This window comes from Erinaceus europaeus, chromosome 2 (assembly GCF_950295315.1).
Source record: "Erinaceus europaeus chromosome 2, mEriEur2.1, whole genome shotgun sequence".
Classification (NCBI taxonomy): Eukaryota; Metazoa; Chordata; class Mammalia; order Eulipotyphla; family Erinaceidae; genus Erinaceus; species Erinaceus europaeus.
In genome coordinates, this window is record NC_080163.1 from 77,225,229 (window position 1) to 77,241,068 (window position 15,840).

The 15,840-nt window shown below is 45.7% G+C and overlaps 1 protein-coding gene and 1 long non-coding RNA gene across 4 annotated transcripts in view; both read left to right on the forward strand.

The window, feature by feature from the left end:
* The window catches only part of LOC132535839 (uncharacterized), a 611,211-nt gene that overhangs the window by 157,516 nt on the left and 437,855 nt on the right, over window positions 1-15,840 (forward strand). The window lies entirely within an intron of this gene.
* The window catches only part of MFHAS1 (multifunctional ROCO family signaling regulator 1), a 92,576-nt gene continuing 79,592 nt past the window's right edge, over window positions 2,857-15,840 (forward strand). For all 3 annotated transcript variants that reach the window (XR_009547561.1, XM_007519956.3, XM_060183197.1), the window contains exon 1: window positions 2,857-5,854. Coding sequence is in view for 2 of the 3 variants with exons in the window: in XM_007519956.3 (XP_007520018.1) it covers window positions 2,857-5,854 (2,998 nt within the window). In the remaining variant the exon portion in view is untranslated. The remainder of the gene's footprint in view (window positions 5,855-15,840) is intronic.

The following is a 15,840-nucleotide window of genomic DNA, read 5'->3' on the forward strand; positions in this document are numbered from 1 at the left end:
AGAGACTTACTGGAGAACTTCCTTTTCCTGGAGTTTTTGTCATTGCAGCCTCCTGGTTTGACTTTCTAGTGCCTGGCATACTGAATTTCAAAGAACTCTTGGACAGGACTTCTTATATGAGAGTTCTCATAATATTAGCTACAACAAACAGTACATATCAGGCCAGCAGGCTCAGGAAGAATTTATTCACACCAAGCTCCATTGAGGGGTGAGAGGCTCCCAGTGGCATGTTTTCTGGCCCCATCCAACTCTCTTTCTCAGGTAAAGCAAAGCATAGAGTATCTCCTGACAAAGGAATGGCATAGTTTTTCAAAGACATTCAAAATGGAAGTAAAATTTTTGGATGGCTTCAAAAGAGGGAACAGTTTAGCATATCTAGCTCTTCTGAAAACTATTTTAGGATTTCAGTTTTGCTAGTTAAGGTGGGAGTAGGAAGTTGATACCATTGCTGGTTTCCTCTCTCAATTTGAGGTTCAGATTGAAGGGTGGAAGATTTGGGGGCTGGCTCAAGAACACCATGAAGGTAGTGATGCACTAGGGGGACAACCAACCCCCACAGAGATTGAGAACACCTGGCTCTGTCTTCTACCTGACTAACTGGTAAGATGTTTATTATGTACCTGTTTTCCTCTGTAGAAAAAAAAATAGCCCAGATAATTTTTTTTTTTTTTTTTTGGTCTGCAGAGTTATCCTACTCTATAGCTCACGAAGCTTCCTCCCCACCTCTCACAAATGGGAATGGGGACTTGAATCCTGGTTCTTGCACATGGTAACATGTGCACACCACTGGGTGAATCACCACTATGCCCCAAGAGAATTTTTCATGGAGGTGAGGGGCCAGGAGAACTGTTGAATATTGTGATCTCTCAAGAAGTCCTTTGTGGTGAACAGTCAGTTCTCTCCCCTAATATGCCTACATTGCTGCTGAGACAACTAAGTCTCTGAGACCAATCTGGACCACTTAATCAGGACAATATCCTCCCATTACAGGATGTAGGACGTTGGCTAACCATCACCAAAGCTGCTTTACAACTTGAGATGTTTAATTACTCTCTTTGTAGTAATAAACTATCAGTGCTCAAAGCAACTGCACTAAAAATGTCCCCAGATGACAGCAACATCATGGGGGTGGGAGAGTCACAGTGTGTTAAATGGTGTATTTGGTAAATTCAATTCAGTTCAGTGTGTTCTTGAAAATGATTTGCTTTATTATTAACCAATCTGGAGACCATATGGAAGTGGTAATCTGAACTCTTGATAGGTTTCAAGGTTTCACCAAATTATGAAGAAATTATTAGTGTAGATGTACTCTCAAAAAATATTCCTGGAGAAGAAAAATAAACCTTGAAATTGAGCACTGGACTGTGAATTTTGCCTGAAACATTTGCCATTTACTTGTGCCGGCAGTTTTAAAAGCTAAGGGGATAGCATAGTGATTATGCAAAAGACTCATGCCCGAGGACTCAAAGCTCCAGGTTCAGTCTCAGACTGTACCATCATAAGCCAGAGATGAGCAGTACTCTGGTAAAAAAAAAAAAAAGTTGTAATAATAACAAAAGCAAACAAAGGCACTGGACAACATGGAACACCGTTTCACAGGGTTGTTGTAAGGATAAATAACATAGCCTAGAGCTTTGTCCTGTGACCACTCCCATTAGCCAGATAGGTGTCCACCGGAAGCCTGGCCCAGGGGAGCTGGGAACATCTGTTTCAGAAGGCCTGGCCCAAAATAGGGCATCAACAAATATTTAACATATGAATGAATGGTTGTCTGCTTTCTTCCTTTTGTTTAGTCCCACTCTCATTTTAAGCCACCCCCCCCCCCACCCCCCCGTCCTCCCTAGCCCCTAAATCCTGCCATTTCCATTATGATGAGGGTTCAGGGAGCTTGGGCTCAAACAGGAGTGGCTAGGGTTGGAGAGGCGAGGGGGGTGGTGTGTGATAAAGAATGAATAAGAGATGTTGGCGGGAAGAAAAATCAATCCTTACAGCTACAGGGCCAACAAAGAACTCATAGGAGAGCCCTGGAGAACCCTGGAACCCCAGATCTACAGCCACCACCGGCTGCGCCCCACCCCCCACCCTTCACCCCATCCCCACATAGCGCGGTCCACTTCGCTGGCTCGCACCAGGCGAGGCACCCTCAGTCCCGCAGCCCCGCGGTGGCCCCGGGGCTCCCGCCCCTAGGGCGGTGCCGGGAACACGCGGCGTCTCAGCTGGTCACGTGGGGGGGGAACTGCTCCGCGGGGCGGCGCTGCTGCTTTCCGATCGCGCCTTCCCTGTGCAGGGGGACGCGGCGCTCGCGCTCCCGCCGGGGCCCCGGGAGAAGCGGAGACTAGGAGGCGCCGCAGCGCTCCCCCATCCGCTCCTGCAGCCCTGCGACCCGGGCCCTGCGCCCGCAACATGCCCGCCGCCGCGGAGCCCAGCACCGGCCTCCTCCGGGAGGCGACGGCGCTGCGAGCCGCGGAGCTGCTGTTGCGGGGGTAGCGGAGCCGGAGTCCGCACCGAGGCGGGCGGAGCCGGAGGAGGAGCGGCAGGCATCCTCCGCGGGCGGCGGCCCTGCAGCCCGGCTGCCCGGCGCGCCCCTGGCCCGGGAGGAGGGAGAATGCGAGCTGCGCTACCAGCCGGCCGCCGCCGCCCCCCCCCGCGCCGCGTGCTCGGCGCTTCCCGGAGCTGCTCGCCCAGCCGCGGGCGCTCGGCCTCTGGCTGCGCTGGGACCCGCCGTGGCCGCTCGCCGGGGGCGGGTGGGAAGCGACGAGCCGGAGACCCGGGGCCCGGGAGCCTGGAGCGCGCCAGGGCGCTGCGCGGCATGTAGCTGCGGGAGCCTGCGCGAGGGTGTCGGCCCGGGGCCCCGCCATGGCTGGGAAGGACAGTGGGAACCTGAAGACGGTGAGGCTGTGGCGGGACGCCGCCCTGCGCGCCAGGAAGCTGCGGAGCAACCTGCGCCAGCTGACCCTGAGCGCGGCGGGGGGCTGCCCGGGGGTCGGGACCGAGCTGCTGGAGTCCCCCGAAGCCCCAGAGCTCGTGCTGCCGGCCAACATCGGGGACATTGAGGCTCTGAACCTGGGGAACAACGGCCTGGAGGAGGTGCCCGACGGGTTGGGCTCAGCGCTCGGCAGCCTTCGCGTCCTGGTTCTACGCAGGAACCGCTTCGCCTGGCTGCCCCCGGCTGTGGCCGAGCTGGGCCACCACCTCACCGAGCTGGACGTGAGCCACAACCGGCTGACCACCCTGGGCGCGGAGGTGGTGGGTGCCTTGAGAGAGCTGCGCAAACTCAACGTCAGCCACAACCAGCTGCCCGCCCTGCCCACCCAGCTGGGCACCCTCGCCCACCTGGAGGAGCTGGATGTCAGCTTTAACCGGCTGGCGCACCTGCCTGACTCCATGTCTTGTCTCTGCCGCCTGCGCACCCTCGACGTGGACCACAACCAGCTCACTGCTTTCCCCCGGCAGCTGCTGCAGCTGGCAACCCTAGAGGAACTGGATGTGTCCAGCAACCGGCTGTGCGGCCTACCTGAGGATATTAGTGCCCTGCGTACCCTCAAGATCCTCTGGCTCAGTGGGGCTGAGCTTGGCGTGTTGCCCAGTGGCTTCTGTGAACTGGCCAGCCTGGAAAGCCTCATGCTGGACAACAACGGGCTACAGGCTCTGCCCGCCCAGTTCAGCCGCCTGCAGCGCCTCAAAATGCTCAACCTCTCTTCCAACCTTTTTGAGGAGTTCCCCGCTGCGCTGCTGCCCCTGGCAGGTCTGGAGGAGCTCTACCTTAGTCGCAACCAGCTCACCTCAGTGCCATCCCTTATCTCGGGTCTAGGTCGGCTTCTCACCTTGTGGCTAGATAATAACCGGATCCGCTACTTGCCTGACTCTATTGTGGAGCTGACCAGCCTGGAGGAGTTAGTGCTGCAAGGCAACCAGATTGCTGTGCTACCAGACAACTTTGGCCAGCTCTCCAGGGTGGGCCTGTGGAAAATCAAGGACAATCCACTGATCCAGCCCCCCTACGAAGTCTGTATGAAGGGGATTCCCTACATCGCAGCCTACCAGAAGGAACTGGCTCATTCCCAGCCTGCAGTGCATCCCCGCCTCAAGCTGCTCCTGATGGGCCATAAGGCTGCAGGGAAGACCTTACTCCGCCACTGCCTCACAGAGGAGAGAGTGGAGGGAAACCAGGGAGGAGGGGATAAGGAGAAGAGCTACCCACCTTTCCTTCCTTCAGTTAGCAAGGGCATCGAGGTAACTAGCTGGACTGCTGATGCTTCCCGGGGCCTGAGGTTCATTGTGTACGATTTAGCGGGTGATGAAAGTTATGAGGTGATCCAGCCCTTCTTCCTCTCCCCGGGGGCCCTTTATGTACTGGTGGTGAACTTAGCCACCTATGAGCCCATTCGCTTTCCCACCACTGTGGGCTCCTTCTTGCATCGCGTGGGAGCACGGGTGCCTCATGCTGTGGTGTGCATTGTAGGCACGCATGCAGACTTGTGCGGGGAGCGGGAACTGGAGGAGAAGTGTCTGGACATCCATCGCCAGATTGCCCTGCAAGAGAAGCACGATGCCGAGGGGCTGAGCCGCCTGGCCCAGGTGGTAGACGAGGCGCTGGCCCGAGATTTCGAGCTGCGCTCTGCCAGCCCCCACACTGCCTACTATGGTGTCTCGGACAAGAACCTTCGGAGGCGCAAGGCCCATTTTCAATACCTGCTCAACCACCGACTGCAGATCCTCTCTCCTGTGTTACCTGTTAGCTGTAGGGACCCCCACCAATTACAACGCTTGCGGGACAAACTGCTCTCTGTAGCTGAGCACCGGGAAATCTTCCCCAACTTACACAGAGTACTGCCTCGGTCCTGGCAGGTGCTGGAGGAATTGCATTTCCAGCCCCCCCAGGCACAACGACTTTGGCTAAGCTGGTGGGACTCAGCACGCCTGGGCCTGCAGGCGGGGCTGACCGAGGACAGGCTGCAGAGCGCTCTTTCCTACCTGCACGAGAGCGGTAAGCTGCTCTACTTCGAGGACAGTCCTGCCCTCAAGGAGCACGTATTCCACAACCTCACCCGCCTCATCGACATCCTCAATGTGTTTTTCCAGAGGGATGCTTCCTTGCTGCTGCATAAGCTGCTCCTTGGTGCCAGCGGAGAGAGCGAGGGTGAAGGGGAGAACTCTCCCTTGATGGCGCTGCCTGCCCCAAGCCAGGACCACCTCCGAACCACCCAGCTCCATCATTACGTGGAGGGCTTTCTGCTTCATGGACTCTTGCCAGCCCATGTCATTCGGCTGCTGCTTAAGCCTCATGTCCAGGCCCAGCAGGACTTGCAGCTATTGTTGGAGCTTTTGGAGAAGATGGGACTTTGTTACTGCCTCAATAAACCCAAGGGCAAGCCTTTGAATGGGTCTACAGCCTGGTACAAGTTCCCGTGTTACGTGCAGAATGAGGTGCCCCATGCAGAGGCTTGGATCAATGGGACCAACCTGGCTGGGCAGTCTTTTGTGGCAGAGCAGTTGCAGATTGAATATAGTTTTCCCTTCACTTTTCCACCTGGGCTGTTTGCGCGCTACAGTGTCCAGATCAACAACCACGTGGTACACAGGTCGGATGGTAAACTTCAGATCTTTGCCTATAGAGGGAAAGTTCCTGTGGTGGTGAGTTACAGACCTGCCAAGGGGGTCTTGCAGCCAGACACACTATCCATTGCTAGTCATGCATCATTACCAAATATATGGACAGCATGGCAAGCCATAACTCCCTTGGTAGAGGAACTGAATGTGCTCCTTCAAGAATGGCCTGGACTGCACTACACTGTGCATATTCTCTGTTCTAAGTGCCTTAAGAGAGGGTCGCCTAATCCACATGCTTTTCCAGGTAAGTGGAAAAAGGGACATGCTTCTTCTGAGGTGTATTTTAAGCTGCATTTTAAAAAAATTATTTATTATTTATTTATTCCCTTTTGTAGCCCTTTTTGTTTTATTGTTGTCATCATTGTTGGTAGGACAGAGAAATGGAGAGAGAAGGGAAAAACAGGGAGAGAGAAAGATGGACACCTGCAGTCTTGCTTCACTGCCTGTGAAGCAACCCCCTGCAGATGGGGAGCCGGTACTCGAACCAGGATCCTTCGACCGGTCCTTGAGCTTTGCACCACAGTGTGCTTAACCTGCTGCGCTACCGACCGACTCCCTAAGCTGCATTTTTGAAGACGTTTATTTGTCATTTAGCAGAATATCTGCTAACCTCCCAGGGAAGCTTTTCAAGGTAAAGACAGGAATATTTGGGGGAACAAAAGGCAATTACCTAGTCAGCAGTATGAAATATAGTCCTCAGTATCATCCTCACCTAATAAAAGACTCAGACTTCCTGTGTGGGTACTAGTCAAGACATTTTTGATGTCTTTCACCCCCTTTCCATTTAACCATGTTTATGGATCGGCATTTCATGTGAACAGAAAATGGATCATGTCTGACATTAGACTCCTAAACCTTAGTTTTAAACCATGCTAGACACATTTATGGGAAGAAGCTTTGAGTTTGAAATGTCTAATGTCATTTCTTTTGTTAAAGCTAAGTGCATAATCATAAAGTTACAATGATTGCTCATTTTTTTTTTCTAAGAAATTCCAGAGAAGACCGTTTTGTAATCTTGGCAAATGATGGATTAGCAAAGATAAAAATTTCAGTCTGTAATACATGACTAAATCTTGGTCACCCACCACAGTAGGGTGTGAAAGAGAGATTACTCAAACCTGTGAGAGGGAGTTTCCTTGGGTATTTCTGGGCTGTTTTGTACTTCACAGACAACTTAAGGTTTGGTTTTTGGTAGTTGTTAGAGGATGGAGCTTTTAGGAAGTATGTTATAAGAGATGGGAAAGACTGACAAGACTGGTTTGCATATTGGGGAACAATTTTCAGCAGATTTTTTTTTTTAACAGCAATAGAATTCTAGGGCTACCTTGAGATATTCTGAGTCTGATTAACTGGTATATGGGAACATGTCCATTTCTTTACCTTTTCTAAGCTCTTTTCTCAACAGTTTAGATTTTTGTGAGACAAACTTGGGGGAACAGAGAATATGCACAGTGTAGTGCAGTCCATTGCAAAGTGTCCTAAGGACAACCACTGATAGCATCACTGCCAGCGTCTCCTCTTGGTCCCTAGCTTCAGGCTTCATTGAGGGGTGATGAAATGGAAGAAGTGTGCCAATCTGGTCTTTGTCCTAGTCTGAATGCAGCACATCATAGTAGCAGAGAGGGGAATTGGACACTAATATCTTTGAAGGTAACATCTTCCCATTGCCCTAGATCCAAGTTGAGTTTAATTGTTTAGCTGAAAAAAAGTCACCGTATTCATTGACCAGTGAACTGAGCCTTCTGTTCTCTATGACTATGTGGTGTTTTGTCAAAGTCCTTAACTTTCTAGACTCTTTACTTGTTTATATCTGGCATTGCATTTTAGTCAGAAAAGGAAAACTTCTTTATTGTGTTACTAACTTGAATGAAGTGGTTGAGAGTTACTTATTCAGAGTCGTTTATTGTGAGAGCTACCTAGAGCTAATTTTTTTCCCCTTTTTCTGTGATAATGGGGCCTTCACTGCTCCTGGCTAACTTTTTCAGATAGACAGTGAGAAAGTGGGAAAGAAACCACAGTACTGAAGTTTCCTCCAGTGTGGTGAGAGCCAGGCTTTAGCCTAGCTGGTATAAGTACCCATCGAGGTGAGTTATCTTCTCAGCCCCTTAAATTCAGTTCTTATTTTTCCAAAGATGGAGTAGTAATAAAACTAATATTTTTAACAACAAAGAAGTAAGCATAGTGTTAAAAAAAAAAAAAGCATAACTGTTAGTGAACGAGTAGAGATCTCTTCAGAGAAATTCCAAGACCTTTGAGTAAAATGAAGCTGGATTTTTTTTTTCCAGTGTTAGCTTTTTAGTTTTTGTTTTAACAGAGTCTTCAAACAAGCTTGTACAGGATGCAGACACAAGCCCATTTTCTTGTTACTGCTTTGCTTATTTGCCTTTTAGAGGAGGCACACCTGGTTTGCATTTAGGCTCTAAAGAAATGATTTTTAACATAAATCGTTGCAAATTGTAAAAGTGTCTTTATATATTGAGTAAGAATAAATCATCAACTGTTTTTGTAAGATAGGCTATGCATTTCTATTTTGTGATTAGCTAAGTCATTTGTCTCTTTTGCTTTGTTAAGGAGTCTATTTCTTCCAAAAGTTTTAAATGGCAGAGAGTAGTGGGAAAGATGATTAATATATTAATTTAAGAAGGCAGGGGAAAAGTATTTCCCTTCATGCCTATGTATATATGTGTGTGCCTATACACACACACACACACACACACACACACATAATATTTGTTAAATTGTGAAGTATTTAAGAGATCTAAAGTAGCAAAATCCTGGAAATCAATATTGGAACATAATTCTAAGGTTAGGTGTTTATTCAATTTTAAGGCATAAATTAAAAATCAAGCTATTTTACTTTACATTTAGTTAAAGTGTTGAGTTCTTTTAGACTAAACAACTTCATATATGTTGTAAAAATAACTGGATTTTTTTGGGGGGGCACTTAAGAGTAAATAGTAAAATGCCATCTCCTTTTATTTACATACAGATGAAATAAGCTTGCATTAACTTCTTAAGCTTTTCTTTTATGTTAAAAGCCTTTTTTAGCCTCAGTGGTGTCAACAGCACATTGAATTTTCTGCCGTGAGCTGCACTAGTGTAATTGTCTTAGGGGGAAGAGCAGTGCTAGATTTTTCTTATTTGGGTTTACAAAAGAAATGTAGTTATTTAGGGGGTCGGGCGGTGGCTCAGTGGGTTAAGCGCATGTGGCGCAAAGCGCAGGGACCGGCGTAAGGATCCCGGTTCGAGCCCCCGGCTCCCCACCTGCAGGGGAGTCGCTTCACAGGCGGTGAAGCAGGTCTGCAGGTGTCTATCTTTCTCTCCCCTTCTCTGTCTTCCCCTCCTCTCTCCATTTCTCTCTGTCCTATCTAACAACGAATTGCGTCAACAAGGGCAATAATAATGACCACAACGAAGCTACAACAAGGGCAACAAAAGGGGGAAAAAAAATGGCCTCCAGGAGCGGTGGATTCATGGTGCAGGCACCGAGCCCAGCAATAACCCTGGAGGAGGAAAAAAAAAAAAAAAAAAAAAAAAAGAAATGTAGTTATTTAGAGAATCCTCAGAAAACACTTGGTTTTAAACAGTCTTGTAAAAATAAGAGCTAGTCATATCAGAGAAAATCTGTTTTTCTAAAGGTGAATAGGGGTGGGGGGGAAGGGTGGTGGTAAGCTGTAGGAGATGTCTTTGAAAATGAGAAGTCTCAGATGAAGTTTGCCTCCCAGTTAGGGGTTCAAGTCTGCTTGCCTCCTGCAGATGCTGACAGTACTTGTTTGCATGCATTTGACATCCAGAGTTCCCTTCTTTGTTTTGTTCTTTATTTTCTTCTCCTAGAGTTAGTTTCATTTTTTTGGAGGTTTTTTGTTTGTGTTCTTCTTCTTCATCTTCTTTCTTGCTCTTCCTCCTCCACCTCTCCTACTCCCCTCCCCCCAATTTTCTTCTTCTCAGAGAAACAGAATACTCCCCATATCTGATGTCATGTGGTGCACTGAGTAAGGGTAGTGGTTAGAACATGAGCCTGCAGTAAAAGTCCAGTGCCTTGACATTCCTTTTCAGTAGTGAATGAACGTTGCATGCTTACAATGTTTACATTGGAAGAGGATGTGTCCTGTTGAGGGGAACTGGGTTGAATGTGATTTTTTTGCTAATGGTCATTTTTAAGAATAATCAGAAAGTTACCCCAAGCAGTAGACAAAGTACTAGTAAGCATATGGTCTCCTTTATTGTTGATCTCTTTCATTCACTCTTTAGTTCCCTACCTTTTCATGTCTTCCCAAGTTAAGAGACTTTATGCCCTTATTTGATTTAACTGTGTACCTTTCTGAGGCATTCTGGATATTTTGCCTTATTCTGTTGGTATTTGTATATGTCATAATATCAGTTTGATTAGGTAATTCTCTTGTTTCCTCAGAATAAGAGATATACCTGAGGCTTTATGGATTCTGTCAGAAACTCTCAGATGTTTGCTGAATATCTGGCCTCTTGTAAGCAGTATGGCTTTTCCTCTGTTGTTTGCATATTCTGCTCAATTCCTAGGTGATACTGTATTGTCGCCTTACTTTGTTTTGTGCCCCACTCAACATCTCTCCCCAAGCCCACAAACAAATCCTTTTCTAGTGTTTCGTGACTGTATTACTGGCTTTCCCTTAAATGGTCTCATCATTTTGACTGCTGAAGCAAAGCACAATTCTTGCATTATTATATCTTGAGTTTTAGAGTTCCTGGAATTTGAGCATGACCTAATTGTTTGGATTGAATTAGTCATTGTTTTAAATTTCTCCAAGTTTGTTAAGTATCTTTTTAGTTTAGCCTTATTAATATTGGTTCCTCTTGGCATTTTTAAAATTCTTTTCTTAAAATTAATTTGTTTATACAATGGAAACACTGACAAGACCAAAGGATAAGAGGGATACAATTCCCACCACCAGAGCTCCGTATCCCATCCCCTCCCCTGATAGCTTTCCTATTCTTTAACCCTGTGGAAGTATGTACCCTCGTCATTATGGGGTGCAGAAGGTGGGAGATCAGACTTTTGTAATTGCTTCCCCACTGAACATGAGTGTTGACAGGTGGATCCATACTCCCAGCCTGTCTCTCTCTTTCCTTAGTGGGACAGGGCATTTATTTATTTATTTATTAGAATTTTTAATCTATTTATTTGATAGACACAGCCAGAAATTGAGAGGGGTGGGGGTGAGGGAGAGAAAGAGAGAGAGAGAGAGAGAGACCTAGAGACCTGCAGCACTGCTTCACCACTCATGAAGCTTTCACCCTGCAGATGGGGAACGGGTCTCAAACCTGGGTCCTTGCTCACTGCAACATGTGCGCTCAGCCAGGTGTGCCACCACCTGGCCCCAGAGCATTTATTTTTATGAGCAGAAGAATTCTCTTGAGTTTTGTTCCATATGAAAATGAAAACCTTAATATGCAGTGGGAGAAATTCTGTGCGTCATAGAATTTAAGTCCTTTGGAGCACCCAAATAATTTAAAGTAATAAGTGCCACTTCTTTAAGCTCTAGGATGGAATCTCAAATCCATACCTGCCACTTGCAGTTTAGAATTCTTTTTAATATTTATTTGTTTATTCCCTTTTGTTGGTCTTGTTTTTAATTGTTGTAGTTATTATTGTTGTTATTGATGTTGTTGTTGGATAGGACAGAGAGAAGAGAGAGGAGGGGAAGACAGAGACGGGGAGAGAAAGATAGACACCTGCAGACCTGCTGCTTCACTGCTTGTGAAGTGACTGCCCTGCAGGTGGGGAGCCAGGGGCTTGAGCTTGGATCCTTACACTGGTCCTTGTGCTTTGCGCCACCTGCGCTTAACCTGCTGCACTACAGCCCGACTCCTGCAGTTAAGAATTTTTTAGAGAAAGTATTCTTCAGTTGTTAACACAAGTTTTGTGTCCTGCTCTGCCACCTGCTCTTCTTACTTCCCAGCAAGCCACACCTATCTATTTCAGTTCTTACTCACTCACTTTGCCTTAACACTGAAAACACTTACAGCTTGTGCTTCTCGAGGGTGTTTCGGGGGTTAGGTGAGAAAATGTATTGTCTAACACAGTTGTTTCCCCTGTGAAGGTGAGGATGTAAGAGGCTTCTGCTCTGTGGTCCAGGAAAGGAGGGGCTGTAGTGGGAGTGAACATTTCTGCATCCTTTCTTCAGATACCCAGTGACTTGCTTCTGTTCCTGGGAGCCTGTTTTGATTAAGGATCTGACTACCCATTCAAGAGGGAGCTTCACTTATTTATTTTATACAGAGGGCACATACCAGCCTTGTCTCTACCCTCACTTGTCCCCTAAAGTCTTGGGCACTCTTGTGCCCCCAGGGGTCAAGTGGGGTGTTGTTTTGTGTTGCCAAACATACGCATGCCAGGTCTTTGTGGGGCAGACCTAGCCAAGTCTCTGTTCTCCCTCTGTCATCAGTGTGGCTGTAGTTTGCTGCCTTCCTCTGTTGCCTCCACTTCAGGGAAGAAGTATTTGGAGGCCCTGCTTTGACCTGTGTTCTTCAATCCTGCTTGAACAGCAGAGCCCCCTAACCTTCTACACCCTGTTTGGCTTTTGTCTGTACAGCTTGTAGAACCCAGAGTGATTGACAGGCATCACAAACAACTCAGAACACAGGTGGTATTACAACTTTGTCTCCCCTCACAGTAAGGCGATATTGCTCTCTTCTCTGAGCTCTGTCTGATCTTTTATGGGAGGCATAACATTCTCTGCACATTGCCTTGTTGAATAGACAGAAGGGTATTTTTATAAACTCATGAAATTCTAGTGTTTGTTTCCTTTTTTTTTGTATTGGGGAGATTACTGGTTTACAGTAAACACAATCTTTAGTAAATGTGTAAAATTTATCAGGTTTCTGCATAACACAATCACCCCTAGGTCAGGTCTCCCTCACCTTCATGCACCAGGACCTGAAAGCTACCCCACCTCCCAGAGTCCTTTACTTTGCTATAATACACCATCTAGGGTTTCTTAATTGATTCCTTAGTGAAGTGTTTTTGTTGTTGTTCATAATTTTTTTTTAATCTTTGACTATTGTAAGGTAGCTTGTAAAATTTCCCACCTGATTTTTTTTTTTCCTTTTGCATCTATACTCCCGATTCTTAAGGAAATGAGCAGGGAACAGCTTATCAGGATGCCAAGGTAACTGGCAACAACGCAGTAGAAAGCTTCCTGCCACCTGACTTTACAGTCACTCTCCTTGAGTGCTCACTGGAGCAACCTTTCCTGCTCCCAGAACCTACTACTCTCTAGCTCTTTCTTTATTTTTAAAGATTGATTAATTTGTATGGTAGACTGGAGCACAGCTCAGCTCTGGCATATGCAGTGCGGGTGATAGAACCTAGAGCCTCACCCCCGTGAGTCTCATTAGCCCCCAACCCTCCACTGACAGTATCTTCTAGGAGCAGGAAAGTATCCAGGATGAGGGTGAAGGGTTGATGGTGGCAGACAGTGCAGAAGCACGGGCATTTTCCATGGTGTCGACTAGTTAAGTTTTATCTTCTTCTGGTGCTATTGCTTTCCGGAAGCTCTGTATAGGAGTAAGCTTGCTGGTTTGAGTTTATGAATGGCTGTGGAAGAATAACTAGTGGTAATGAAGGCAGAGATGGCTCCGTGTGTTCTACATACTATAATACATTTCCCAGATAACACTGCCAGCAGAGCTGACTTATTTGTAGAGAGGGAGGAGGAAAGATTTCTAGTTATGTTTATTTTTGGCACTGAATGCTTAAAAACTCTTTCTTATTTTTCCTTCCTCAACATAAACTCTTAGCGGAAAAAATACTGGTGTTTTTATTTCTTAAGGAGTAGACTAGTGAAACATCATCAGTAAACTTTTTGTTCTTTAGCTGTAGATTTGCAGAAGATAATGAATATAGAAGAGGAAAGGGACCAGGAGAGAGACGTGAGAGAGTTGGCCAGTGACACTGAGGTACTGATGGGGGGTTCACATGGGCATTGTGAGCCTGGGGGTAGATTCTCTGCAACAGGAAGCAGCTTCCTGCTCTAGACAGGCAGCTCTAGGCAGTCAGGCTGTTCCAGCTGTTTCCTTGCTTTTGCAGATCTGTGTACAAGGGCACTTGGGTGAAGGATGAGAAGGGAGGGAACACCAGTTGTGTCAAGACTACTCTTTGGGAGTTCTTGTTTGCATCCTCCTTTCTGCTTTTTTGGGTGGGGCACCTTAATGAGTCAAGCTACACCTACTGCTTCTTCATCCTCTTCCTCTGTATTAGACAGGTGGACATCATACAACGTGAACTGTGTAACAATTTTTTATTGATGAGAGAGAGAAAAGAAGAGGTAGAACCAGAGCACCACTCTGGCCATGCACAACTGGTGATTGAATTCTAGATTCATATGTGCGTGAGAGTTCAACCGTTTATCCACTGTTGGATAAACTGCCTCCATGGCTGCAAATGGAACTATTCCATGACATTGAATGTAGTCGTAGTATTGTGCAAACATACTTTTAAGGCAAAGTGCCTCCAGTTAATTTGGGGTTTTCTTTCTTGGGGCATATGGACTGTGAATTCTCTTGCCAAGCTTTTAAGATAACTTCCTTTTCTTTCTTCCTCTTCCTTTCCTCTCTTCCTCCTTCCCTTTTCTCCCTCCTCTCTCTCTCTCTCTCTTTCTTTTTTTCTTCCTTTCTTTCTATCCTGGCTTATTTATTTAATAATGAGAAAGAGAGAGAGAACCAGAGCACTACTCTGGCAAATGTGATGCTGGGAAGTGAACTCAGCACCTTAGGCCTGAAAGTGCAACAATTTTATCACACCGTGCCATCTCGTAGGCCATCAGAACAACTAAGGCATGATTAATGAAAACTAAGGACTTTTTTTTAGACTAGGTCTTAAGATGTTTATGAACATGGCTTTTCACATGACTGCAGTGGGAATCTTCTTAGCATTGTTGAGAAATCATAAAGAAGGACTTTTGAGCTGCTCAATGGCACCTGCAATTTAATGGGGCGTTTGACACACATAAAGGAAAAACACATTGAATTGCTATTTTCTATACATTGCTCCCCCCCACAAAAAAAAAAAAAACACCAAAAAACTGTGAGAGAGCTTCTCTGATGATTGACAAAGCCACAGGGGGAAAGAGGATTAAGGGATGGGGTTGTGTAGATACAAAATTAGGTCATAACCAGATTAGAAAGACAAGGGTGACATAAATTTATTATCTCGATCCTGTCACTGTTGAATATTTGATGTAGACAAAAGTGTGTACTGAACTGGGATTCTCAGGAGAATAGAACCAAATACATGATCTTATCCACGGAAAGCTGAATCAGGGTTTTCATTGGTGTAAGCACTAATTCCTGTGTATTTGAAATCTTACTATATTTAGAGAAATTTGTGTGTTTGACTAATGATTGAATTTAATAATTTTTTTTTTCCTCACAGGAAAAAAAACATATTTCACACCAAGGAAAACCAGTTACAACTTCTAATTTGTTTGGTATAGATGAGTGGGTAAAAAGTAATACCTAGGTTATTGTTTTCAGTTTTAAGTAGTTATTTGCAAGAAAACTTAGGCCTAGAAAGAATGTTAAACAGAATGAGAGAGAGGGAGAGGGAGAGGGAGAGAGAGAGAGAGAGAGAGAGGTGGGGTAGGAAAGGAAAAATGTGCTATATCTGAAGTTTTCTAAAAATCTCCAAAACTTAACTTTTCTTGAGGGAGGAAAATCTTTCCTTTTCTAAATCTTTACATTGTTTAGAGTTGCTTGTGGATTCACTTGCTTTTTAAAAGGAGTTGAAGTCATCAGCCACTTTTCAACACCAAAGATTTTATGAACACTGACTCCAAAGACAGTGTAAATTAAATTGGATACTGTCAAAGTAAGATACATGACTTCTAATTATAGCTTTTTCCAAGGGATGATTTATTGGGATTTTTTTTTTTAATTCTTAGCACATTAAATATTGAGGGGATTAAAGAGTTAATTTTCTTCGATCCTCCCCACTCCTAAGGTGAAGCATATGATGTTAGCATTATATTCGTAATATGCTATCTTAATGAATTTAAAGCAGTAGAACAAGTCTTCTTCTTTCTCTATTTTTTTCATTTTTTCTTATAAAAAGGAATATGAGAAGTAGCTTTTGTCTTTTTTTTTTATAAAAAGAAGGAGTTATGAGAAGTAGCTTTTTGAAAGAGAAAAGTATAAAGTTAGTTTTATAAATAAAAAAAATTAAAAAGTGTAAAGTTAGAAAAATCTCATATCTCC